The following is a 25830-nucleotide window of genomic DNA, read 5'->3' on the forward strand; positions in this document are numbered from 1 at the left end:
GGGGCAACGAATTCATTTCGTAATTGTGGCCAACGAGCCGAGGATGAAAAGGGGCGAAGGGGGGAGCGCCTTGAGGTCTAGGGGCGTGGGCGGAGGAGCCCATTCAGGCAAACAATAATAAATGGGATCCAAGATGGCGTCACTGGGATTGGGAATTGCGATGATACGGGGTGTTTTTTTGTTAGGGGGTGAGCCGCAACAATAATGCCCCATAATAAATTAACTGAAATTCACTTAGTTATTTATTTTTTTGCCCGGCAAGATGAGAAATTAATCTAAATAAATTGAGTTGTCAAGTGAGCCAAAAAGGAGGGGTGTAAAAAATGATATGCCAAATAAATACCAACGGTGAGTAATCGTTTTCTTATTGTTACTGCAATTCTTGTTGTTGTTGTTGCTGTAGTTTCCTTTCCTCTTCCTCTTCCTTGAAGAACACCCAAAGCACAAAAGCTTCGTCTTCTTCTTCCTGGAAGCACCCGCTCCCCCTCCCCATTTTCTTACCCCCACTTTCTTTTTGCCCCCACACATTCACCACACTTAACGATGAAAATCCAATTTAAGGCTGCCTCAGTTGTTTGCGCTCTCTTTCCCCCTTGGGGTTAGTCCCGTCTCTCTCTCACTACCTCTCTCCCTCTCGCTTGTCTCCTAAATAAAGTGTAATAAAATAAAGTAGATAGGGATAAGAGTAGATAGGGATATTAGGAACACGAGAGTTGTTTTTGCAGCTCTCCATGCCGAAAATTCAATTTCCACAATGAAAATGCGCGAGAAAATTGTCTTACATACAGAGAAAGTGCGAGCGAGAGGGTTGGTGGGGGGGTGCTGGGTTGTTGGGGTGTTGGGGTGACCGAGCGAGATGGGTATATGTCTCGGGATAACTGTGCCTTGGTTTGCTGACTGCGCTGCGCCTGCGCCAGCAAAAATAACGGGAAATGGCAAAGGCGGCGCTTAGGGGCAATAACAAATCCCACCCCCCTCACACACTCTACCTCTCACTCTCGCTCTCACTCTCCCTCTTCCATTTTCTCTCCATATACCTCCTTCTCTTTCCGACCCGCAGCCATCTTTCTGCCGGCGCAGATCTAATTTGCCGCCAACAGCGCTGCCCGTCTCAACTGCGCTGTCGACGTTGCGACTGCGAAAAGCCCCGTTAGATCATTCGCATTCTGACGTTTCACGCGGTCGGTTCAACACCATCCACCCGATATATATACCATACTATATAGTAAATCCCAAACGAAAATACGTAATACCCAACTGGATAAAACGAAAATATTGATAACTTTGAAGGAAACCTTCCGTCGGCATAACGGTGCTGCTAAAAAAAACTATTTTAGACCCCAAAAATAACTTGCAGATCCTTTAAGGGTTAACCAATTGCAGATCCTTCAGTGAAAATCCCACTTGTGTGTGTGATTTTAACCCAAAACGAACTCCTTTTTTCGGTCTGTTACCTCACAGATTGAGTGTGTAATTTGCACTGGAATCTTAAACTTTCCCCAACATCCTTCGCGATTCCTTCACATCCTTGTTAACAACTTTTGGCCAACTTCCTGCAAAGTGTTTAGACGCTTGAGAAAACTTTCTCGCACCTTTGTCTTACGTGAGTTCGTGCTGTGAAAATTGCTGAAAAGTTAAACTCAAACAGAACTCAGAGCCAAAAAGCTAATAAAAACAAAAGCGGCAAAGAATTTTCTTCTGTGACACGCTTGAAGTATTGCTGTCAAAATTTTCACGGACGGTAATAAGGTGAGTTGAGCCTAAGGATTATGATCTTTATTAGGATATGAATAAGTTTTTCAATAAATAAATACAATACAGGATACAATTTTATAAGCAGAGTTTTTTTTAATATTTTAATACAATACTATATTCGAGTAAAGGAATCTCAAATTAATTAAGCTTTAAGCCTGTGTAATGATGTGAAAATTGAAGGAGAAAAACCTATTATTGAAGAAGTAGGTAAACTGATTTATGAATGAGGATAAGAAATGGAGTAATTGAATTCTTTGCCAACCAGACTTCATTCTAGACAGACAATCTTTAAATTCCCATTGAAGTGGCAGCCCATTCTGCTTATAATTTATTTAGACGCTTTTAATTTGCATTAAGGAACTTGCCTAATGAGTTCCAATCTGATAAAAATCCCGACTTTCAAGTGTCCTGAGTCCCGAGTTTTTGAGTTTTTGTGTGTGCGAGTGCTGAAGTGTCTGGCAAAAGTGTTTTTACCAACTCCTTTCCTGTGAGAAATCGCACAAAACTCGTGAACACTTGAAAACTCGTGATATGAAAAACAAAAAACAAGGATTGGAGGCGAAAAAAGAATTAAAACCAAAATTGGTGTATGCATAAAGGATTCCGCAACAAGGATTCCAAAGGATATGGCCTCGCTGGAGAATTGCGCTGCTTAATTGAAGACAGACCAAAAGTTGATCACTCCGCAAATGCAGTTTGAATAATTGATGATAATTAAGAGAGCAAAAAAAAAAAGAGGAGACAACTCATGGGTGTGGAAAAGAGATGGAACAAGGGTCCAAAATCAATGGCAAATAATTCGCAAAAGAGTGGACATGGAAAAAAGTCGGGGGGAGGGAGGAAAACGAAGTTTCAAATTAAATTGATCAACCGCAAATTAATTGGCAGCCATGCAAACGTTCAACGCTCCTCTGGATGCCACGCCCACGAAAGGGGCAGTGGGTGGATGGCAGGGGCGGGGTCTAAAAGGGGCACACACACAGTGGAGTCAATTGGAGTTGACGAACGATTTTTCCATTCGTCGCCAAGTTTTGTTCGATTCGTTCAACTCAATTAGGGAGTCATGGATGGTGGGTGTAGTTTAAAATGGGGGGGTTGGGGCTTAAAAAATAAGGGTGGGGGAAAGGGGGTTAAAATGGGGCTGTGCCATAGGACCGCATACAAATAAAATACAATTTGGCATATTTAAATTAGCAAATGGAATTATCATAGAGAACGTTAGTTCGAAGGAGGTTAGTTCGGCCATGTTTATTGATTGCTTGATTGAATTGAACATCGAATTGGTAAATGGGCCAAATTGATGGATAGTTTGGGTGCCTCACCAATATATAGGGGCATTCAATATGCAAATAAGACAGTTGTCAGAACTAGAAACCCTTGGACAATTTGTTAATAAAATAATTTAATATTATGGAGGATATATATGTTTGCAATGATGCATCCATATATGTATATTAAATAATAATTGAATTTAAATTTCTTGTTCGTGTTTTGTAGACCTAGCAATTTATTGAAACAGCATAACTTAAAATCTAATTATGACTGGAAATATATTTGTATTTAATTTGCAAGTTACTTAAAGTAAAATATGAGATATGTTTTGAATTTCTGTAAGACAAGATGGATTGCGAACATTTTTGTATCAAAGCAAGACTTGAAACATTTAAATACATAATTTGATATCAAAGTATGTTTTGAAATTCATCAGCTCACAACTTTCAAATGATGAAAGGTAAAATATGAGATAGATAGGCTTTATATTTCTGTAGACCAAATTGGTTTAAAATGTTTTATAAATCCGAACTTGATGTCAAAGTAAGACTTGAAATATAAATAAATATTTATTTATAGTTTAAATATTATTACACATTGATTTGATTAAAAATATTTATTCTGAAATCAGTGTTAAATTAATAATCAATAAATTTGTTGGATCGTTTCTATTAAGAATTGTAAGCCCACTTAACTTGTTCCCTTTCTGATTTCTCAATCACTTGAAGACCCCCCGTAAAGCTCAATATATGAAAGCAACACCTCCCGTCCCCCATTTTTCCCAAAACAAATGCACAAAACAATTTGCTTTAATTAAACAGAAAATTCAATCAAAATATTTATAAAACAACAAAACAAAGTCTGTAGGGGTGATCAACAGATTTTCCTCCCCATGCGGGCGCCCCGAAGATGACGACATAAATATACAACATATATATGGTATATATACTATATGTGGCATATATATCCACACAAATTGAAGGGTTAGCTTTCGAGTTTTTGGATAAATTGGCGACACTTGGACACGAAAAAACTGGCGGGGGTGCAGTTGCATGGGCTGCTAATTCAATTTGCGAATATTTTTGCAGTGCAGCTTCCATTCGCTGATTTGTTGTACGTTGGTGGGCTGTGGGTGGCTGTCCAGCCAAATGCACGGCATCATTTCGGTCTGATTTACACTGAGGCTCTGATTCTCTGATTCTAGGCGCGAGCCAATTGACACAATCAAATTCGAACCTCGCAAATTCGCTTAATGCGCCGCGAGACAAAAACAAAAGCACTGAAAGCAGCAAAAAAGAAAGAAATAATACAAATAGAAAATGCTCAACCAAAACTGCAATCAACAGGGATACTTAGATGGGGGCATATGCAAATGGTTTGACTAGACAGTGGGTATACCATTTAAAGGATTTCTAATTATTCATTCTTTTTTAATTCCAGAAGATGACTAATCAATAATATTTGCTTATTAATTAATATATAATATATAAAAAAATATATTTTTTTTTTTTGGGTATTGGGTATTTTAAATTAATACTTTTTGGATTTACAAAATAATGGAAGTCGTTGAAATAATGTTAAAACATTGAACTTTTTTGTTTTTCCTTGTGAATTTATTTTGTAAAATCCTTTGCTTTAATTATTTGCTAACGAGGCTTCACTGTTTCCAACGTGCTCATATCAAAGCCCACTCTAAGTTGGATCATCAGTGGCAGACTGCGCCAGTTTAGTTTGATTATGCCGGACGGACAAACGGACGGACAGACGAACGGACGGACAGTTCTAAAAACGGATGCACTTTACTTCGGTGGCAAAAGTGATAACCTCATCGCTGGTCGAGTGTTTTCCTGCCAACCACCTCCTGCACCGCCCCCCATATCATCCATTTCCATATCATCTCACCTCAGTGGGAAATTATCGCGCTAGCAGTTTGGGGCAAACACGAAAGAAAACTAGGAAAACTAGGAAAACTAGAGCTGCAAAACGAGTGTGTGGGTGGGCGGTAGGCAATTTCGCAAATGCGTTTAAGTGGCTCTAATGCCAGCGGGACGGGGTTTTGGAGCAGGGATGCGCACGTGGATATACCCATGGATACGAACCGTATGCCATATATACCGGACTATAAATGGAAGCAGTGCCAGACTGCAAGCGAATTATGCCACTTTCCAGCTGGCACTGCACTCTTGTTTCCGAACACAAGTGAATCCGTCTCGTTTAGTCGCGATTTTGCGAACCGAGATTCAAGCGAGCGATAAGTCCATTAGTCCAGCTGCCCCTGAACGAAAGGAGGTCGTCAGTGGTCAGTCTGACCTTCAAAAGGCTGCAGAAATTCAGAAAAAGAGCTTGGAAAATAAAAGAAATGTCTGTCTGAAGTTCAAGAGGTTGCAAAAAATCTGGAATTAATTAAAAGAAACTAAGGAAAAGGTGTGCTTCAATTTGTTTAATTACCAGCTTACTCCCAAGCTCTTAAAAAAATGATCTGCTAAAGTCCTCAGACTTCTGATAAAATTTCTAATCTGAATTAATTTATGAAAATTTTAAAAGAAAAGAAATGGAGTGGAAATATGTTTGCTTAAATATAGTCTTACTGGTAAGCTTGGGAGTAAGATATTTGCTGAATTCCTTAAGTTGCTTTTTATAACACTAATAATAATTGTATAAACAAACTTTTGATAGCTGTATGGGAAAAAGAATTTATTTTGGGCTTTAAATACTTTTTTTAATTTTAATACACTTAAAAGTAAATGATCCACTTATTTTCTATATTAAGCTTACTCCTGTAAAAGAATCATTCTAACATTTTTAGCAATAATTTACTTTATTGTTGAATACAACTTTATAAATAAAAAAATGTCGTTATAATTTTTGTTTTTATAAGCAATTTATTGTTTTGTTTGACAGTTCATGTCCTTATTTTAAAATATATTTTTAAGGGGTTAAAGAGTTAATAATAAATGGAAAGCTATTAAAATCGTTGAAACTGGCTTAATATACTTATCCCCTTTTAAAAATCCCAAACTTCTAGAATCAAATAAAAATCTTAAGTAATAACGCTGCTTTGTTTTATTTTTTCCAGCTGTATAGTTCAGATAAATTATCACCACATTCTGTCTCTGTTAACCCCTTTCTGCCCCCCTGGAAACTCATCGCTTCTGGGTGTTGCACTCGCTGATTGACTTGTGTTTCCATTTTTAATTTCGTTAATTCAAATTAATCAAGCGACAGTTGATAATTCCTGCGGCTCGTTATTTTTTTTTTCTTGTATTTTTCGCTGGTGCAGCAAAATTCATTTGTTGCTTGGAAAGTGCATTGGCATTGGCTTCCAGTTCAGACTCATCCATATTCATGTTTTCTGTTGTCCAGACGCATTGCATTTCCCACTTTGTTGTTTGCTCAATTAATGCAATTGCTCGTTTTGTCTCTCCGCTGTTGTTGTTGTTGCTGTTGTCATTCGTGACATTATTAATTTATATTTATATTACTTTTTATAGCTGCAGCTGTTGCATAATGCCGTCAGCAGTTGTCGCTTCTGCCGCTGCAACAAATTGCATTATGTTCTGATGCGTTTTAATTAATTTTGAGTTAATTTCGTATTTTATTTTGTGTACTTGTTTCAGCCACTCACAAGGCACAATTAAATAGATGGGGGGTTGGCAGTATGGAAATAAATAAAAATATGCTGTGATTGCATTTTAAATAACTTTTCCGGGAGCTACTGAAATGTTTTGACATTATATAAAGGTGACTTTAAATTTTAAATTTCTCGTCCTTCTCGTGAGATATATATGTTGATCTTTTAATACGAAACTAATTATATAACATTTTTGGTAATTACAAAATGATTTGAATTTATATTAATAAGGAGACTTTTAAATTTCAATATTAATTTTGTGTAGTTTTCTTTGAATTATGTGTTGATTTGTTAAGGCTAAATACATTTAATTACCTTTCTGGGAACTACTTAAATGTTTTGAATTTATATAAAGGAGATCCTTATTTTTTTTAAATTTGTTTTTTATGTTGAACTTATTAAATAACTTTTTTGGGAACTTCTAAAATTAATTTAATATTCTCTGAAGAAGACTTTTATTTTAAATATTGTGTACTTGCCATTTTCATTGAGTTATTTGTTTAGCTTTAATGCAAAACTAATTAATATTAGCTGAATGTGTTTCTTCCTCAATAAAAGCCCTCAACTGATTGAAAAAGCGTTCAATTGCCATTAAATTGAGTGGTTCAACAGTCCTATTTCCTACAATTTTCAGACCCATCAAGCTGACTCCTCCAACTTCTCTTCGTCACCTAATGCAATTTTGCGAACACTGCATCCACATCCACATCCACATCCACATCCACATCCGCTTATGTGTTCTGTGTTTTCTGCTCTGTGTTTTCCCCCTTCTAAAGTCCCCTCCAAATCGTAATCCTCCCGCTCTGATTGAATTTCCCCGTTTTTGGCGACGGCTCGTGGCAGAAACTAGCGCATGCTTCCATTACCCCCCATTAAACCCCATGTCCGAGGGCCGACTGGACAACAAAGGCTTACCACACAGATTTCCACCAATCTGCCAGCCCTTTCCCACCCGCCCCTCTCTCCATTCAGCATTTTCCATCCATTTTCCCTGCACTGAGATAAACTAAACTTTCAAATCAAGCAATGCTCTTTGAATTTTTTACGCCATTTTGTTTTATTATTTGGTGTTTTCAGTTCCTTTTTTAAAATTTTTATAATTAACGTTTTATATTTTTTTGATATTTTCGAGATCTTTTTTTTATACCTTGGCAAAGATTAAGATATAAAGATCTTTAAATATATGGAAGATTTTTTACAGTGTGCATTGCGTTTTCCCAGCGATTTCGCTTGGCGTTTTGGGAAGTGCAGTCAAATCGAAATCGTTGCGCTGTTTAGTGCGCACTTAATTGAATTTCGCGTGTGCTGCTTCACCATCCACACACAGATACTCACGCACACACCCTCGCACAGATACACACACACACACTTGCACCAGCGAGTTGTGTTGCATTGTCTAGGCCACAAACATTGCCAAGTGCATTTCGTGCAATTGGATAATTGCATTTCGCTTGGCGTCGCCAGTTGCCGGTTGTCAGCGACATTTGCAACACCTATTGCAATTGCAGCAGCAGCAACAGCAACACCAACTCCACTTCAGGTGGGCAAATTCACAGGTGATGACAATTAGCAGGGTCAGCCTAGATATGGGCAATTTAAGTGGCGTAGGAAAATGGCCAAGTGAAAATTTTAAAGAATTTTTAGTAATCCAAATTTTTTCTGGTACGAAAATAATTTTCAGTCACTGTAGATTGTTTCCAATACAATTTATTGGTTGACCAATTTATGTCTTAAAATCTGGCAAAGTTTATTAGGCTTGAAATCATATCTTGAAACTGCCTCACAATTCGTCTCCAGCACTTTATAAATCCGTTTTCTTCAGAAACATTGGTCAACCGACATTTTGACTTACACTCATTTCTGCTACGGAAATAATTTCCAGTCACCACACAGGCTTTTACTAGAAATCTTTTGCATCTATTTCTTCCGGCTATAAAGGTGTAGCCTTTAACTGTCTCCCTGCAATTTCCAACGACAACTGGCTCAGAGCTACAAATGGCTAAAGAACTGAATGTGTATCAAACAAATTACATATTATCTTATTAATTTAAAACTTACGATCCTTTTGAGCAAGCACAATATTAATAAGGATAAATATTAGGGAAAAAGCGGCAAGGAGTTTCATTTCTCAAAAGTTAAAGTGTCGCTTTCAGCTGATAGCCAATGACTAAAAATATTAAGTCAAAGTGATGCCAAGAAATATAGGCAGAATTAGTTTCAGTTTTTAAATTGCAATTATTGTATTTTTAAATGGTTGTGTACATTAGCTTTTGACATCTTATTTTAAACCCATTAAAACATATTCAAAATATAATTTTTGTTTGAATTAGAAAGAGCTATAGAATCAAAGACCTTTACTTACATAATAATTAAAAACAAGTATTTTAAGAGCAAACATTTAAATAGTAAACTTTAACATTTTCTTGACTTTTTATTTATGTTTTGTTTTCTTTTTTATTTTGACAGAATATAACTTTACTTATTATATGAATAAAAATACAACGTTATTATTATTGTTAAGGTTTGACTTTCGTACCATTTTTAAAAGATTTTTAAGTAAGATTCTTTGCTGAAATGCTTTTATTCATCAATTAGAAAACAACGAAAAATTCAAAATTCTTGATAAAATGTTGCGAGCCTGGTTAAAAGCTCTTTCCACAAAAAATGAGAATGGGGCTTCTCTAAATGTTAGCTGACGCTTGCATTTGGCTTCACAAACATCTCGGTTGGCGAAATAATTTCCCCTAACTTCACATCCCCTGGTTTCATAGTTGGTGCACCGATCCCTAAATCTCGAATAGGTATACCCTACAATCCTGTTAACACACGTTCCCACAGGCAAGGCTTCCAAGGAACAGATTACTAAGAGAAGAAATATATATATAAGTTTGAAATGCACTTAAATTATTTTATGGTACTCACTATCGGATTGTCCTTGGGCAAGGCCCATTAGAACACAAATAAGGGATAACGTGGCCAGGAACTTCATTTTTTTTTAAGCTGAACTATAAACTGTCGATTCCAAGTGGCTTGCAACGACTGAGAATTGCAACTAAAGTGGATTGGATGAAATATTGACTGTATAACGATGAATCTTCTGTACTTGTTGCTAAAATCTACATAAGTTAAGTTCAACTAAATTTATTTTCGTCGTAAAATTACTAAAACCCATTTGCACATAAATTACTTGTCTTGATATTGGTACAAAAGTTGTTTATATTAGCATTAAAGCTAAATCTTTGAACAAAAAACTTAAGCAAAAAATAAAAAAATAACTTAATAAAATAAATAAAAAAAAAATAAACATATTGTAGCCCTACGATAATAATATTGTTGAATCGAAATTGAAATTGATGATGAAATATATTTCTCTTGCATTTCTTGGCCAATAAATGCCTTGATTACTCGTTGAAATTATTATCACTGCCCAAACATCCTCTAACAGAAGCTTTTGGCCCAATGCAAACTCATGGCCAAAGTAAAAGCCCTGTCCAATTTGTGTCTCATAGTTGTGCCAACTAATTTGGCCCATCCGAACATTCCATTAGAGAGGGTTACATAATCTGCACCGCTCCATGTCCGGGGACATTAAAATTTCAAAAATCAATTTCAGAAATAGCATTTTGATTTGATTTAAATGTAACGCCCCAAGGTTTCGCCCGTGTTAAGCATATGGGGGTATTATCCGGGGTACTCTACTAATACTACTACTACTACCACTACTGAGCACCGCAAAAGCCCCTCTGTTGTGTGCCTATTTAATACGTCCAAAATAATTCGGCATAAATTATTCACTGGAAATTAATTCACTAACAACACCAGCAATGGCCGGACTGCCCCAAAATCCCTCTTCTGATGGCACTAAAACTTTAGAGCCAGGTCCTGTGGACCAGTTGCCAACGGGTCGCATGTGCAACATTAGACACGAAATGGCAATTTTCCATTTGCCAAATGAGTTTTGCGGCCGACGGACTCCAAATATAACAATTATGCAAAATTACAAATTCTCACAATTCTAATGGAATGCCGTGGCCCACGGGAGAGGGGTTAGGGGGCGGGGGGCGTGACCGGTAAAGGGGCGTGGCGCCAAAAAGGGACAGGTGAGAAGAGTGAGCGGGTGGAGCGACTCGTTCCCGTGCTAAATGGAAATTTATTGGCGCCACTTGTCGGGTCGAGACTTTTGGGAACACGGCCACATCTGCGACCAGGAAACAGTAGGCTGTATAAGAACACTTGAACAAATTTCTTAAAATAATTATAGCCCAAAATTATATAGAATTTTTGCAAGCTAATACCGAGGAAGTCCAAAATACATAATACTCTATTAAGTAAGAATATTCAACATTGTTTTAAATTCTTAAAATCAATTAAAATAAAAAAAAAATTATAAGAAATATAATAATATAAGTAGGTGCGATTTAATGTTAGTGCTTATATTCCAAATAGTATTGTTACTCAAAATAAAATTTTAAATGACAAAATAAAATATAACTTTTTCAGGCAAATGCCACAAGAATTAGTTAACAAAGTATTTAAAATAAATCAAATTAAAAAACATTTTTGTTTTCTCTAGTATAATAATTAATTTTAATATTAGTAGTTACAAGTAGTAAAAGAGTTTTAATAATATTTTTTTTCATACATATTTTTTTTAGTATTTTCTTATACAAATTTTTAGTATCAACTCCTTGTTATACTCTGAGTTTTTCTCAGTGCATTCAGGATACAAAGCGTAGGCAGGACACGCGCTGCCGCTGAGATCGTTAAATTATTTTGCGTGTGTAAATTTGGCGGAAATAGTCTGTAACATGATATGCTAACACTTGTGTTGCACTGCGCGTTGGGTGGGTGTGGGTGCCATATAAATTGTGGGTGCTACCAACTACCAACAGTCGTGTGGCGAGAGCCATAAATAAAATTCATACAATTTCTTTTTTAACAAATTTACTCAAATAAATTAAAATGTCTGTGCAGAGGAAGCCAAAGGACCACCTGCAATCCGGATGGTACAACATTTTTGGTGGTTTGGTTGGCTGGGCTTTTCTGGATGTAAGCGTGCGGGTGATGTGTCATATAGAAGTTACAATTAATTTTAATTGCAATTGAAATGTAACTGAAAATATGATGGGCAAAAACGAGGAAAAATAGATGCACAAACACAGGAAATTGGCGTGTGTCCACTTATGAATAAAGAAATATTGAACGCAGTTTGCATATGATTTTTATCTCGAATGTGGATTATATTTATTATTTTTATTAAAAAACTACTGTTTTGAAATTTAACCTTCTCTAAATATTTAAATATATATAACTTATTGATAAAGAAATACATTTTAATATCGAATATTGCTTATAACTAAAAAAGGAAGGCGAACATGTTTTAGAGAACTGATTCAAAATTTAAAAGTAAAATTTATTTAGCACAACCTCTTTGGCATAGACTTTTTTTTCCCACCAATATCAATTTCAATTTGCCAAATGGCATACGAACTTTCTCAGCGCCTTTCACTGATCTTTTCTATCTTACAATCTCTATCTTGACAATGCGACTTCTTCGCCCAACCCTATTTGTATCTCAAAGATAGAGCATTTTTTCCTCCCCGAGAAATTCCTCGACTAATTAAGCTACAAACTGCATTGTGAAAGGCGCCAGCAGAACGCAAAACATCGACTCATAACTGAAGTGAGTTCATCAAGACCAGTTACAGTTACGGCCATAGTTATATGCCGATGCCGAGTCTTTTGCGGCAAATGCAATTAATTTAAATCAATTGATTCGTTTGAGGACAATTTAATTGTATGCAGACGACACACAATGCAGCAACAGAAAACTAAAACTGAAACAGAAACGAAGATGCAAAAGCAGATGAAATCGATTGTGGATGGATGATTTGTCAGAAGTCTGTAATTGCCTTTAATTGAATCGAATTGAGTTTGAGGTGCATATGACAACATTAAAGGCGACGCAAAGTCGCCCCACAAAAAGCAGAATGCAGAAGAACAGAAATACCCGCATGCCTAAATGCCCTCAGTCTCCAATTGAATTGTGCACTTAAATTACAAGTTTCACGTTGATTGGCAAGTGAATTTATCAAAATTACATGCAATTTAAAGATTCTTTTTCTCAATTTCGTTCGATGAGTAAGCCCTTTTGATACTGCTGATGATTCTGACACTGATTTTGATTCTGAATTCTTAACTCTGATTCCTTATTCCTATTTTGATTTTGATTTCGATTTCAGCTCGGTCCTGCAGCCGCGGGCAGAGGAATGTTTTGCTACCAGTGTCCTCCAGCCCTGCATCCCTGCGGCCCTCATCCTCCGCGCTTGCCAACTCTCGACTACCCCTTCGCCGCCACCCATCCATGTGAGTATATGATTTCAATAAATATAACAGAAAAATATTTACAAAGAAAAAATATACAAAACTGCTTAAGCTAAAAATTACAATTCCAAAATACTATATTTTATTTATATATATATTGATAAAAATACACGCCAGCAATTTTAATTGAATTTACTTTTGCATCGAAGACTGACTACCTTAAACATTTTTTCATTCATACAAATCCTAAAAGTAACTATTTTATTTATCTACAACCCATTCAATCTGTTTATACAATATATGTTGTTGTTAAAAATACACGACTGCAATTTAAATTGAATTTAACTATAGTAAAAATACCAAAAAAAAATGTTATAAACAAAAACCAAAAAAATGTCCTTTTATAAAACTATTAATCCTAATAATTTTTTGTAACTATCCTTAAAACCTAAATTGTACAACGTCCTCCCATGTTAGCTTTAGTTTTGTAAGCTATGCTATTATTTAAATATTTTAAATCATTTTTTGCTAAAACATTTCAGCTGGTATGATTTCATATTTGCACTTAAACCAATCAATCCACCCTAATTCCATTAAGTCGTTTTTGTAGCCAGGCAGAAAATGCTGGAACAGATGGATTTTCAACTGGCAAAAGTGCAATCTTCTCGTTCGCATCGAATTAAATTTAGATAAAAAGCCAATGATAATCGCCGCTGCTTCTGTTGTTACTTTAGCTGTCATCAATGGATTATTGTCTATCGGCGTATCTTTGCATCTTGTAGTTACATTAACGAATTATTCTATTAGTAGCACGTTGCAGGCAGGGTGGGTATACTTATATTCCTTCCCATTCCCTTTGTAGCATATCAGATTTCATGGTCGCACATGTCGAGAGTTTGCTGTTTGCCTCGATAAAGTTTTGTTACTCGGTCAGAGGGTAAGTGCTATGCGAATTGGGAATGAGAAGAGATTCGGATCCAAAAACTACTGGTTAGAGAATAATCTTGGGGATAAATTCAGAAATATAAGGTTCCTTAAAAATATTGTTTCTAAAACACTTGTCCTGTGCATTAAATTATGAGTTTATAGCATAAAAAGAATAAATTGAAAAAAATTAAATTTGGGCTAAGATGAAAGTAATTATTGTTTCCTCAATGTTTTTTATTTTATTTTAAATTTTTTTAGGGGAAAAAAAATATACCTTCATTAAACACTGCTGAACAATCTTTTTAATAAACTGCTCTGCATTTAGCTATGAAATTTGGTAGTTAAAAATGCCTTATTTTAGTTGGGATTCTGCAATTTCTAAAATTCTTTGACCTGCCAGAGCTGCAGAGGATTTGCATTTCGTTGAATTTGGGTGTAAGGAGAAGCCACAGCGCAGCAATTGGATTTCCTATTGCCCATCCCCTCTGATTGCAATCCCACTCCAAGCCAAATAAACTTTGCCTGGCACTCCAGAACCCAGAATCGGAGGACCAAAGAGAAAGGCCCCCCTTTTGGCCATATAACTATAATTGAATAAACAAAAAAAACGAGGCGAAGAGCAGGGCAACTCAATCGATATTCACATACAGAAAGGGGAATATTCCGTAGCAAAGGAGTGGCCAAAAGGCAAAGTCAAGCAAACGTGAACGTGTCGAAAAGTGAAGCGAGCGGGGGGGAATGGGGATTGGGGAATTTTGGATTTCATTTCATGCAATTATCGAATGGCAAAAGCGTTAATGCTTTGGCATGCAAATTTTCCTTCGACACTCTCGGAATGCGGCGACAGATTTCCACAGATTTCCACAGATTTCGACAGATTCAGGCTCTGAGTGCCGAGGCATTTATCGAAAATCATAAATCAAAGCGCCAATTCGCCGACGGAATAGTTTATTGATTTTTTCCCACCCACTAACCATAAAAGGCACCGCCATATACTCGCATTTAAAAGTCGTATTCCAAAAAAAAAAAACGTCAAGGGCTTACCACAAATTGCAGTGCATTTAGTGGTCTGGTTTTCGATGGGTTTTCATCCCATCGAGGGAATGTGCGCTACGTAATGGGATTATATGGCGACTTACGAACGCATTACGTAACATCTTGGCACGTTTGCCCATGCTCAGTAATCCTAATCAGGTGCAAATTCTATTTACTGCTGACTGATTCAATATGACAGACAGTTAGACAGTGAGGCAATAACTTATGTTCCCTGTTGAGGAGGGGTCACGGGGTTGGGCCCAAAAGGTCTAAGGTCAGCGAAGGCGCTGTCGCTTTTGGTTTGTGACAGGTAAATGGGGACAGCAAGTGCCTTTAATGCAATTTACAAATAAATCCTTGGAGTCTAGGTTTCAAATTAACATTGACTTTGAGTTAAATATTATTTAGGACAAACAAAAATATTTAAACTAGAATTTACCATCTAGTTGGTGTTTGATCAAAGAGAAGATAAATAAGTAAAGCATTTCAAACATAAAAAAATGTATTTATTTATTTTAAATTCGCTAATTAACTTTGTTTGTTTTTAAATTATTTTTTAACCCAATTTCAAGATATTAAATATGAGTATAGGTTTATTTGGTTTATTTTATAAAGTTCGCTTATAAACTTTGTTTGCTTTTATATGTACAATTTTACATAAAATTAGAAGCTATAAACAACAAGAAAGAAAGCAAACTTCGGCAAGCCGAAGTTCATATACCCTTGCAGCTATCGCAAGAATTAAATATTTTTGAAAACATTAAAATTATGATTTACTTGCGTATATGTTTAAAAACATTGAAGCTATGAAGATTTGCAGCTTAATTATTTGATTGTTCTTTTATATATTTTTATTATTTGTATGGGAGCTATATGATATAGTCGTCCGATTTTGATGAAATTTAAACCATAATTCTGAAATATTTAACCATTGCTATATGTCGAAGAACTAAAAAACAAATTAAAAAACAGCAAAGTTATAATTTTTTTCAATTATTTTTCCGATTGTTCCTATGGGAGCTATATGCTATAGTCGTCCGATTTTGATGAAATTTTAATCATAATTCTGAAATATTTAACCATTGCTATATGTCGAAGAACTAAACAAAAAATTAAAAAACAGCAAAGTTATAATTTTTTTTCAATTATTTTTCCGATTGTTCCTATGGGAGCTATATGCTATAGTCGTCCGATTTTGATGAAATTTTAACCATAACTCTGAAATATTTAACCATTGCTTTATGTCGAAGAACAAAACAAAAAATTAAAAAACAGTAAAGTTATAATTTTTTTTCAATTATTTTTCCGTTTGTTCCTATGGGAGCTATATGCTATAGTCGTCCGATTTTGATGAAATTTAAACCATAATTCTGAATTATTTAACCATTGCTATATGACGAAGAACTAAACAAAAAATTACAAAACAGCAAAGTTATAATTTTTTTTCAATTATTTTTCCGATTGTTCCTATGGGAGCTATATGCTATAGTCGTCCGATCCGGCTCGTTCCGACTTATATACTACCTGCAATAGAAAGACAACTTTTGGGAACGTTTCATGCAGATAGCTTTAAAACTGAGAGACTAGTTTGCATATAAACGGACGGACAGACGGACGGACAGACGGACAGACGGACGGACAGACGGACATGGCTAGATCGACTCTACTAGTGATGCTGATCAAGAATATATATACTTTATAGGGTCGGAAACGTCTCCTTCACTGCGTTGCAAACTTCTGACTGAAATTATAATACCCTCTGCAAGGGTATAAAAAGACTAGTTTTTACTTGTAGTGCTAGGATGCATAATAAAGACATAATAATATTTATAATAAAGCACATAATGCAGTTAAATTCCAATAACGAAACCACTTGGGTGTGCCTCTCCTTTTTTTCATATGACATAACCAATAAATATGGCTCACAAATCAAAATAAAAAAATCCCCAGAACATTTGCATAGCTAATTCAATTTACTCGCTGTTTTTTCGAGATTCCAGTTCGTGATTCCTTGACGTTGACACTCTGCTCAAGAAGCAAGCAAGCCAGCAAACCCCCAAGAAAGCTTCTCAATTGCTAAACTAATTTAAAATTTTTGCCAACGCGTGCCCGGAATTTCAAGCACTGAAATTGAGCTGGTGACGGTGACACTTTCCAAGGGAATTCGACCTTATGCAGGGGGAATTTTCGAGTTTTCGTCTTCTCGAAAAACGAAAAACGAATATAAACTAGGCCAGCCCAGGGAAAAACTATAATGAATGCTAATTCCTGGCTCTCAGATTAAGTAAGCGAAACTGAAATCGAATGAGAATTGATTTTGGCCACGTCTACATAGATACAGATACAGAGAAACAGAAACAGAAACAGAAATGGCAGACAAAGTTGCAGACATGTATCTTGCGGATGCGAATACGGATACGGATACCAAGGCTGAGTGGGCGGAGCTGGGTGGGCGGGGTCGAGCTGATTGCAAGGACTCTTGACTTGACTGCTCCCAGACCGAAAATCCCTTAATGATGGTTTCGCTTGTTATGCCAAATGTTTAAAAATTGAATTATCTCCCATTACCGGCGCAGCTAACGAGCAGACGCAGAGCAGCTTCAGTGCACTGAAAAAAAGTACGATGTGTTAGGAAATTGCCTTATATTAATCAAAAGTTTGCAAATAAAGTTTTCTTTCCGCGAAAAATTATATTAAAAATAAACACTTTACAATTTGATGAAAAAAAGTTACTTAAAAATATTTACTTTAATTGAATACTTACCACTATAGCAAAATATAAAACTTGTTAAAAATGTTACTCAATTCTAATATTAAAATATCGTAATAAAAAAAATTTTAAATATTTGTATTTTTTGTAAAATGACTTATATACCCACAATATATATCTTTATATATAAATATATAAATTGGATAAAAGCAATTTTTGTAAAAATATATTTACAATGCATAGAACTTTTTAAAAATGTTATTCATGTTTCACATTGTTTTTGAAAGGATAATTGTGCACTTAAGACACAAATTTTGAGTTTTCAGCTTTGGAATTTTTTTTAATGGAACATAAAACCTTGAAAATATTATTTCCAGTGCACAGTGAGACGGCTTGCTTGGGTGCCAGAGAGGGATGTACAGAGAGATATAGATGGTTGGCTGGCTGACTGGCTGACTGGCTTGTCTGCGCCCCTTTGCGTACTTTTTGAATCAATTTGCCAACAAGGATTTGTTAATCCTGTCTTCCTGACAAGTGCGGTTAGTTGAGTTGTTGTTGTTGCTGGTGCTGCTGCTGCCGCATGACGTTTGATGTTCCATGTTCGAGCTGGAAAATGGGGAGACATAGTGGATATGGGTAGGGTGGAAATCGTACTTCATTGGCTCGGTTTTTGGGCAAAGCTTTCAGCATGAAATTCTTATTTCCCGGTTTTTGGGCAGCTTTTGCTGCGCTTTGGGATTTGCACTCGAAACCTAATTGTGCTAATTGCCAGCCGCTTGAACGTCAGTGTTCCACTGGCACTGGTCTTCTTTTTCGGCCCAAAGCATTTTACGGCCATATCCTGGGGCATTTTCCATTTGCATTTTAGGCAATTATTGGCTGCAAAGAATTTGATTAGCAAGAAAATTGCACTGCAGCAGGATGTTCTGGTGATGAGCAAATGAGCAAGGTACGACCGTCGTAATAATCCGAAAATTTTCGTACCGAAAATATAGCCTTTTGAATTTTTGTATTTTTATTTTATAGCTGTATATCAAAAAACTATCTTTCTTTATAAAATCATCAAATTTATTTGGCTTTTTCACATTCGTAACAAGTTTTTCATTTGGACAAACTTAAAATAATAAACAATATTATTTATAATTCACATTTTACAAATTCTTAACCTTTTATAAATAATAAATACAAATATAATTTAATGTTGAAAATAATATAATAATTCAAAATCAAAAAAAATGTTAAGGCTCTTCACGCTGCCACCTTCCATGAAAACTAAACTGTTCCAAGCCACATGGAAAAAATTATACTGAGTGCCCGTAGCTCAACTCATCGACTATTTGATTAGCTTTTGCTGCCTACCACTTTGATTGCTTGATTTAGGCCCGAAATAGATGCTTCATTAGCAGGATTTGTATGTAGTAGGATATCCTTGGGATTACCTGAGAGCTTGATGGCGAAAGAAGCCGAAAACATTTTGTAATTATTTTCATAATTAAATATTAATCGATGGCAGGCATAGCGACACTTGGCATAGAGAAAAACATGGCAAACAACATTAGTGCGCATTACAGAGAGTCCCTAGAGAATTGAGAAAAGGGGGTGCAAATGGGACGACCTTCGGCTTGGCGAAAATGAATGCCAAAGTAACAACATTTCAGCTAATCGGATTAGAGCCCCCAAAAAAGTTGACACACACAGATAGAGAAAGACAAAGAGAGAGAGAGGTCAGAAAGAAAGAGATGGGCAGCTTGGTTGGGCTTTGGCAAGAAGAAAATTAAAATTAAATTTTGCAATTTGCCAGCTAATTATTTATTTAAAATCAAATTGAAAATTAATTTTACAACACGAAGGCAAAAAAGGTCTAACAAAGTTTCCGCCTTTCGACTTTCGACTTTGGTTTTCCATTTTCGGGAGGCGGGAGGTTGGAAAAGCCGGGCAATTTGGGGCGGAGGTCAAGTGGGGCTGTCAACGCCTTTCCTTTTCCTCGCTGCCTCTCTTTCTGGCTCAAAAGGCAGTTATAAAATATTTCGTAGCATACAAAATGGCGCTGCTGCTAGAAAATTCAATTAGCCTGCAATTTTTGGCAACAGCTGGCTTTCAGCAAAAAGCTTATAGCCAAGTGGACAAGGGAAAATGCAGGAGGCAGGGAAAGGAAAAGGGAAAGAGGTTTTCCCCAACAAGGGCATGTCAGCGGAGAAAAACTTTTGGCATGAATGAATTCCAAGGCAGTTACAGTTTGGTCATTTAAAATTTAGAGAAAACTTGGGCTTGACTGGAGATATTGAAAAAAGTAATGGAATTCCATCTTATACCTATAAATAAGTTAGGAATTTCAATCTATAAATAATATATCTACCACTTTGGCTTGGAGTAAAACTCAAAAAAGTATTCATAAAATTAAGTAAAATACTTGTATATCATTGTTCTTTTGTCAAAACTTGACTGTAATTCAACTAAAAAGAACTGAAGAGAATACTAACAAATATTAAGTATATTTTTTGGAAAAATACTCTTAATAGATCTGATTCAGCTAATATCACATTGATGGTTATAATTTTTACTCTAATAGAGTGTTTCGCATTATTTTTTTCATATTCCTTGTTTTTCCAAAGACTCCAAATACAAATCCTTCGTAAACTATTTAATTCATGGCCATGCTGGGCAAGACATATCCCAGCTTAGTGGCACTTATGCACTTACACCCTCACTGCAACTAGTTGAATTAAGTTGGCTAATGCAACACCTCACACGGCTAATACCTTTCGCTTCCCGCAATCTGTTCTCCTCAGATACCAGCTACTCGTATCATCCTGCCATACACGATGAGACTTTTGTCCGGCGGAAGCAGCGACGGAATCGCACCACCTTCACACTGCAACAGGTAAAGTTGGCGAAAAAGCAGAAAAAATAAGGAAATGGCTTTTAATTTTTAATTTGGTACAGCTGGAGGAGCTGGAGACGGCCTTTGCCCAAACTCACTATCCGGATGTGTTCACTCGCGAGGATTTGGCCATGAAAATCAACCTGACCGAGGCACGGGTTCAGGTAAGAAAAGAATGTGGCTAAATTTATGCAAATTAAGAAGAGTTAAGGAGAAAAAACTAGGTAATATTAAATTCAGAACTCAAGAGCAAGGCAAAATCATATCAAATTTCATAAGGACAACCCTAGAACGGTCACGCAGCCTGATCAAAGCCCTCTGATTTCCTACAGCTCTCTCCAAAAGAAAATCCCCCCCATCCCAAACCGATTAATAATGCATATGCATGCTGAACTGGCCTAAAAATACAGGGATTACCAACGGGTTCTTGGGTTGGCATGTTGCCAACCGACCTAATACAATAACTGCTTAAAAAAATATTTTTTCTATATACATTTTCAATGGAAACCGGCGGAGCAGCAAAATATGCAAAGTTTTTAAGCGTTAACAGGGAAAATTCAAAAAAAAAAAATGAAAAACGATAAGAAAGTAAAGGAAAGTGGAAAGCAAATTGCTCTCCTCTTTTTCCGACCTCCGCGCTAAATCAAATTTGTTTTTCAATATAAGAGTTGGGGAAGAGTTTCGCTTGGCTTGGAGCTGAAAGCCATAAGCCCTCGAAATTATGATAGAAATTGTGCCTTAGAGTCAGTTAAGTAGTCAAAGGAAACAAGTTTTTTATGGAATGTGAGATAAACTTTATAAACTTAATTATTTGCATTTACGTAGAATGCAATTAATAGGTTTAAGTATAAAGATTATTTGGAGAAATGTAATAATACAAAAAAGAGGGCCTCTGGCTTCTAAAGAAAATTTCCAAAAGAGTTTTAAACCGTGTCTTAGGAATATATTTGTTTTTGGTAATAATAAAAAATCACATGACAATATTTTAGCTTTTTTTAATCACTTCACTCTCATTCAAAACAAAGACATTAGAACTTATAGTCGCACTCGGATTCAAATGTAAATTAAGTCAGGAAAAGATTGTTTAAAAGAAATAGGTAAGTGCGAGGGCAATTTGCATGGAAATATGAGCTGCATTTGTCAGATTAAAATGACAATTAGCGGATCTACTTCCACACATTCGTTGAGTTTGAGGGAAAGAGGAAATATCATAGAAAATTCGCAGATCTTGGGTGGGTGGAATGGCGAATGGCGAATCTGCGGCCACTCGAGCACGTCGTTTTTCTGAGGCCGAAAGCAAATTATGCACATTGCACATGGAAAACGGAGGCTGAAACTGAAGCAGAAACTTAATGAGGATGCCGCACTAACTAGACACGTTTGTCGCGAAAAACACACCCACGCACACACTTTGGTGGCTATTAAAACACTTTGGTGGCGTTACGACATCCTCTCCATTTTTCTATTTCCGGCGCAATTAGCGGCGGATTTTGCCTTCAACTGAGCGTTTTTTTTTCCCAGGCGTAACCAGATACTTTCAATTCAATTTGCCATATAAAAAATGCCTGACAATTTGATATTCGTAAATATACAAGAAAATACGACAATGGGACACTTGTCGCCAACACGTGTACTTGTCAGTCCTAACAAAATTACAAGTTAATAAAGAAGAAATCAACCCTCTACAGGGCAAAAAAAAAAACCTGTCAGTTATTACCAACTTTTGTGGTCCGAGTTTGCAGCGTCCAGAAATTGCGGTGAAAATTGTGGCAAAAAAGCGAAAAACATTTCGACTGGACAGCTTAGTCTGGGATTTCGATAATGGAATGAATGCCAAATATTTTGATGAGGGTGTGTCGGTACACGGTACATGGTACATTTTCCAACCGCATTTTGACACAAATTTTTTTTGTTTTGCCTTTTTTGCTATGCACCATCCAACGGCGGAGCGGAAATAAATTTTATAATAAAATTTATTATGTGTACTTCGCTTGATTCGCCAGCATCCCTGACTTTCGGTTTAGCCGCTCACTTGCCTGTAACCCGATACGTTTTCCACGCGGGATTTTTTCGTCTGTCAATTTTTGATGCCCCGGCTAAAGGTCTGTGTTTCATTTTTCCCTCTTTTCCCTGTCGCATTTCGAGTTCGGTGCAAAAATCATTTACTTAATGTACATCCCAGTGAGCTTATGTTTGAGGCCCAGCTGGATCAGAGATATATCCCTATATATAGAGTATGCACCTGACAAGGACAAAGCACTTTGAAGTCGAGCTAATGCCGCAGAGCTTTCTAATAACTGATATTGATTGATAAATGAGTGGGAAATTTGATTTTTGAATGGTATGATAGGGGAGCAAATGGTAATGGGGATGAAAGGGAACTTACTCATAGGAAAATGTTTTTAAAAAGATTTGCATGCCATTAAATTATGAGTTTTTAGTGGCTTACGTTTTTACAAACGGTTGGGAAAATAATAAAAAATGTTGAATTCAATAGTAGAGTATTTATTTTTACTGTTCCACTGTAACTTCACTGTGACTTGATAAATAGCGAATAGTTAAATAACTTGTTTGATTAATTTCCCAAATCCCTATGGACTACCTATTTACCTAGACAATTTTCAATGAAATACCTTGCGGCACATTCCTACATTAATAATAATATCTTCAATAAGCCCTCTCACATTGTGCCACAAAATAATAGTTATCAATTTGCCAGTCTAAGGCGATAAATAATGAAGTCGTTAACCCAGTGCGATTACCGATTCTCACATTTCCGACTACGACGCACCTCATACATAACTAATTCGATTAGAATTAATGTGCTGCAGCATGACGATTCGAAAGGGATACACCCACTTATATATATAAAGCCACCCAATCGGAAATGTGGCACCACCCACTCGAACCACCGCAAAAGGGCTGCCACCGCATATAATGCCAATAATTGATAATTTATTATAATCACAGTGCTCCCAAGTGGCGATGTGAGAAACTGTTCAAGAGAAAAAAACCGCAGAAGATGATGAGGAATGGAAGTACACTATACAAAATTTCTCGTTCTTACAAAAGGGTATATTCCTAATATGTAAAGCCTATTTTACAAGACAACTAGTTTGCTGGATGAGTAAAACAAAAATTAAATCATTTTGTTAATAACTTTGTGACCTTTGCAGGATTGGCTTTTGGCAAACATCACTTAAATATCCAAAATATACAAATTAATTTCTGAAAAACAATATGCAAGCACAAAGAAATGTTTCTTACGAAATTGAAAAGACAATTGAAAAACAATACAGAACAAATTCTGCAAATTGCAATAATTTTAAGAATTCTATTTCTTACTTATTTCCGCGACTTTTGATGTAAAAAAAAGTTTCCCCCTTTTCCTTAAGTGTACAAAGGGTGGCTGGTCGGTCGAGCTGCCTGTCAAATAATTGCATTTGCTCGAGTAATCCTTTAATGCTGATCCAAGTTGATGGCCGTCGAATCGAGTAGAGTCTGCCTTATGTTGGCCTCAGGATATGGGCGGTTTCAGGGGAAGCAGGGATTCCGATTTTCAAGGGAAGGGGACCTTGAAAAGGGGTGGTCTGCGGGGTGTTGGCTGCTGCGGTAGCCCAATTATTGTTGCAAAGGGTTCCGTTCAGTTTTGCCCCCGAGCGAAATGCGTTTGATATTAACACATCTGTTCGTTCATTCCACTTGAGCTGCGTCATCGAGGTCCTTGGTTTTTTGGTCCTTGGGTGTTGTTTGCATTGAGTGTTCCGGCAACAGGACAAACTGTTTGCGGAAGCTAATGGTGCGCACTTGTCCGTAATTACCCCCTGGAAGACCTCCTGCATCTTCGCCCTTTTCCCCTGGCTTTTTGGGTGGTGTTTCCATTGTTTCCATTTACTTGTGTGTTTTATTTTTGTTGTGTAATTCACTGTGTAACAACTTTGTATTGTTTACGCTACCCGCTTGTTTACTTATTTGTTTTCGCCTTCATGGCAAATCGGTTTTTGTAACTTGTAACCGCAAAAATTATGTTTACTAGGTATATGAATAATTGTTTTGTTCATTGTTCTTCGGGAATTATGCGAAATTTTTGTCGCTTTGGGCGTTTTGCTTGATATAAAGCGACATGTTTAGTGGGTCATTATTTTGGTTATTATTAGTATTGGTAATAGATATATTTTTCTGAACAAACAAGAGTCTTAAAATTGCATTTAAGACATACTGATTACTAGATACCAGATATCATAGTCGTAGTAAGAAAAAAGAACAAGCTCATTAAATAAAAACGAATTCGACATGGTTTAAGACTTGTTCTTAGCAAACTTGTTTAGATATTCCGCTGTACTTAAAAAAGAAAAAATTATAAAATTATAAATTTATAGTTATTAAACTTGAAAAAAAGTTAAAAGTGTTAAAAAGTTTTTTTTTTAAATTTTGTTTATAATTCTTTATTTACCAGTATCATTAATCTACACGTAGACACTTTTTAGGCCCCCCTAAAAGTATACTTGGCATTGCCACATATTTCTTATGCACCTAAATACATATGTTCATATTTAAATTTTGCAATGAAATTAAAAATAAATAAATTGTAATACATGACAAAGCAAATTTAAAACTTCAAAAATCAAGTTAAAAAAACAATATCCTGGTATATTTGTTTTCTTCCAATACCCCAACCATTTTCCAAAGTAATTCCGAGAAGGCAATCAAGAAACTTAGCCAAGCGAATTGAATAAATAAGAAACACGTTAAATTCTGTGTGTAATAAAACAAAGCAAAATTGTGCATGAAATTATGATTGGAAGAGAGTGAGATGGCAATGGCCGGAGGGAAAGAGACGGCAGACGCACACAATTGTTTTTCATTATTCAATTTTTGTCATAATAACAGGAGCAGTCAGAAGGAGAAGCTGCTTTTATCGTTGGCCTCCACCTCTCTCTTTTCAGCTGTCTGTCTCCTTCTCTTTCACCCCTAGGGTACACACACAGCCACACACACTCACACAGAGAGAGAAAAAAAGTTTACCCAGCCATATTTTATTGGTAATGTGCTTATGGCATAAATATTGTATTAAGTAACTGGTGGGCGTCACCACCACCAGCAAAAAAAAAAGGAGGAAAACTGGAAAAGTTCAGACCTCTCAGTGGGGAGGTGGCTTCCCAGTTTTTTTGGGGGTTGGATTGTGCGCAATTTATTGTTTGCCTAGCAAAAAGGAACTGGGGGAAAAACAGGAGCAAAGTCTGGGGAAACATGGCGGCCAAAGTGGGTAGAAGTGGAATAAGTTGCCTGCAGGCC

The 25830-nt window shown here is 36.2% G+C and overlaps 2 protein-coding genes across 2 annotated transcripts in view; one reads left to right on the plus strand and one right to left on the minus strand.

Annotated features, from left to right (window-relative positions):
* Positions 1-1177: 1177 nt before the first annotated feature.
* LOC108134755 (homeobox protein aristaless) overlaps positions 1178-25830 on the plus strand; it is a 37388-nt gene continuing 12735 nt past the window's right edge. Inside the window, exons 1-4 of the mRNA XM_017255197.2 lie at positions 1178-1749; positions 12901-13024; positions 20444-20535; positions 20598-20699. Coding sequence (XP_017110686.1) covers positions 12928-13024; positions 20444-20535; positions 20598-20699 — 291 coding nt within the window. The 5' untranslated portion in view covers positions 1178-1749; positions 12901-12927. The remainder of the gene's footprint in view (positions 1750-12900; positions 13025-20443; positions 20536-20597; positions 20700-25830) is intronic.
* LOC108134756 lies at positions 9216-9725 on the minus strand. The gene is made up of 2 exons (XM_017255199.2): positions 9581-9725; positions 9216-9520 (listed from the first exon to the last, which is right to left on the minus strand). Exons 1-2 carry the CDS (start codon positions 9645-9647, stop codon positions 9246-9248), a joined length of 342 nt encoding a protein of 113 aa, XP_017110688.1. The 5' UTR covers positions 9648-9725; the 3' UTR covers positions 9216-9245.

Source organism: Drosophila elegans, unplaced genomic scaffold (genome assembly GCF_018152505.1).
Source record: "Drosophila elegans isolate 14027-0461.03 unplaced genomic scaffold, ASM1815250v1 contig_814, whole genome shotgun sequence".
Lineage (NCBI taxonomy): Eukaryota > Metazoa > Arthropoda > Insecta > Diptera > Drosophilidae > Drosophila > Drosophila elegans.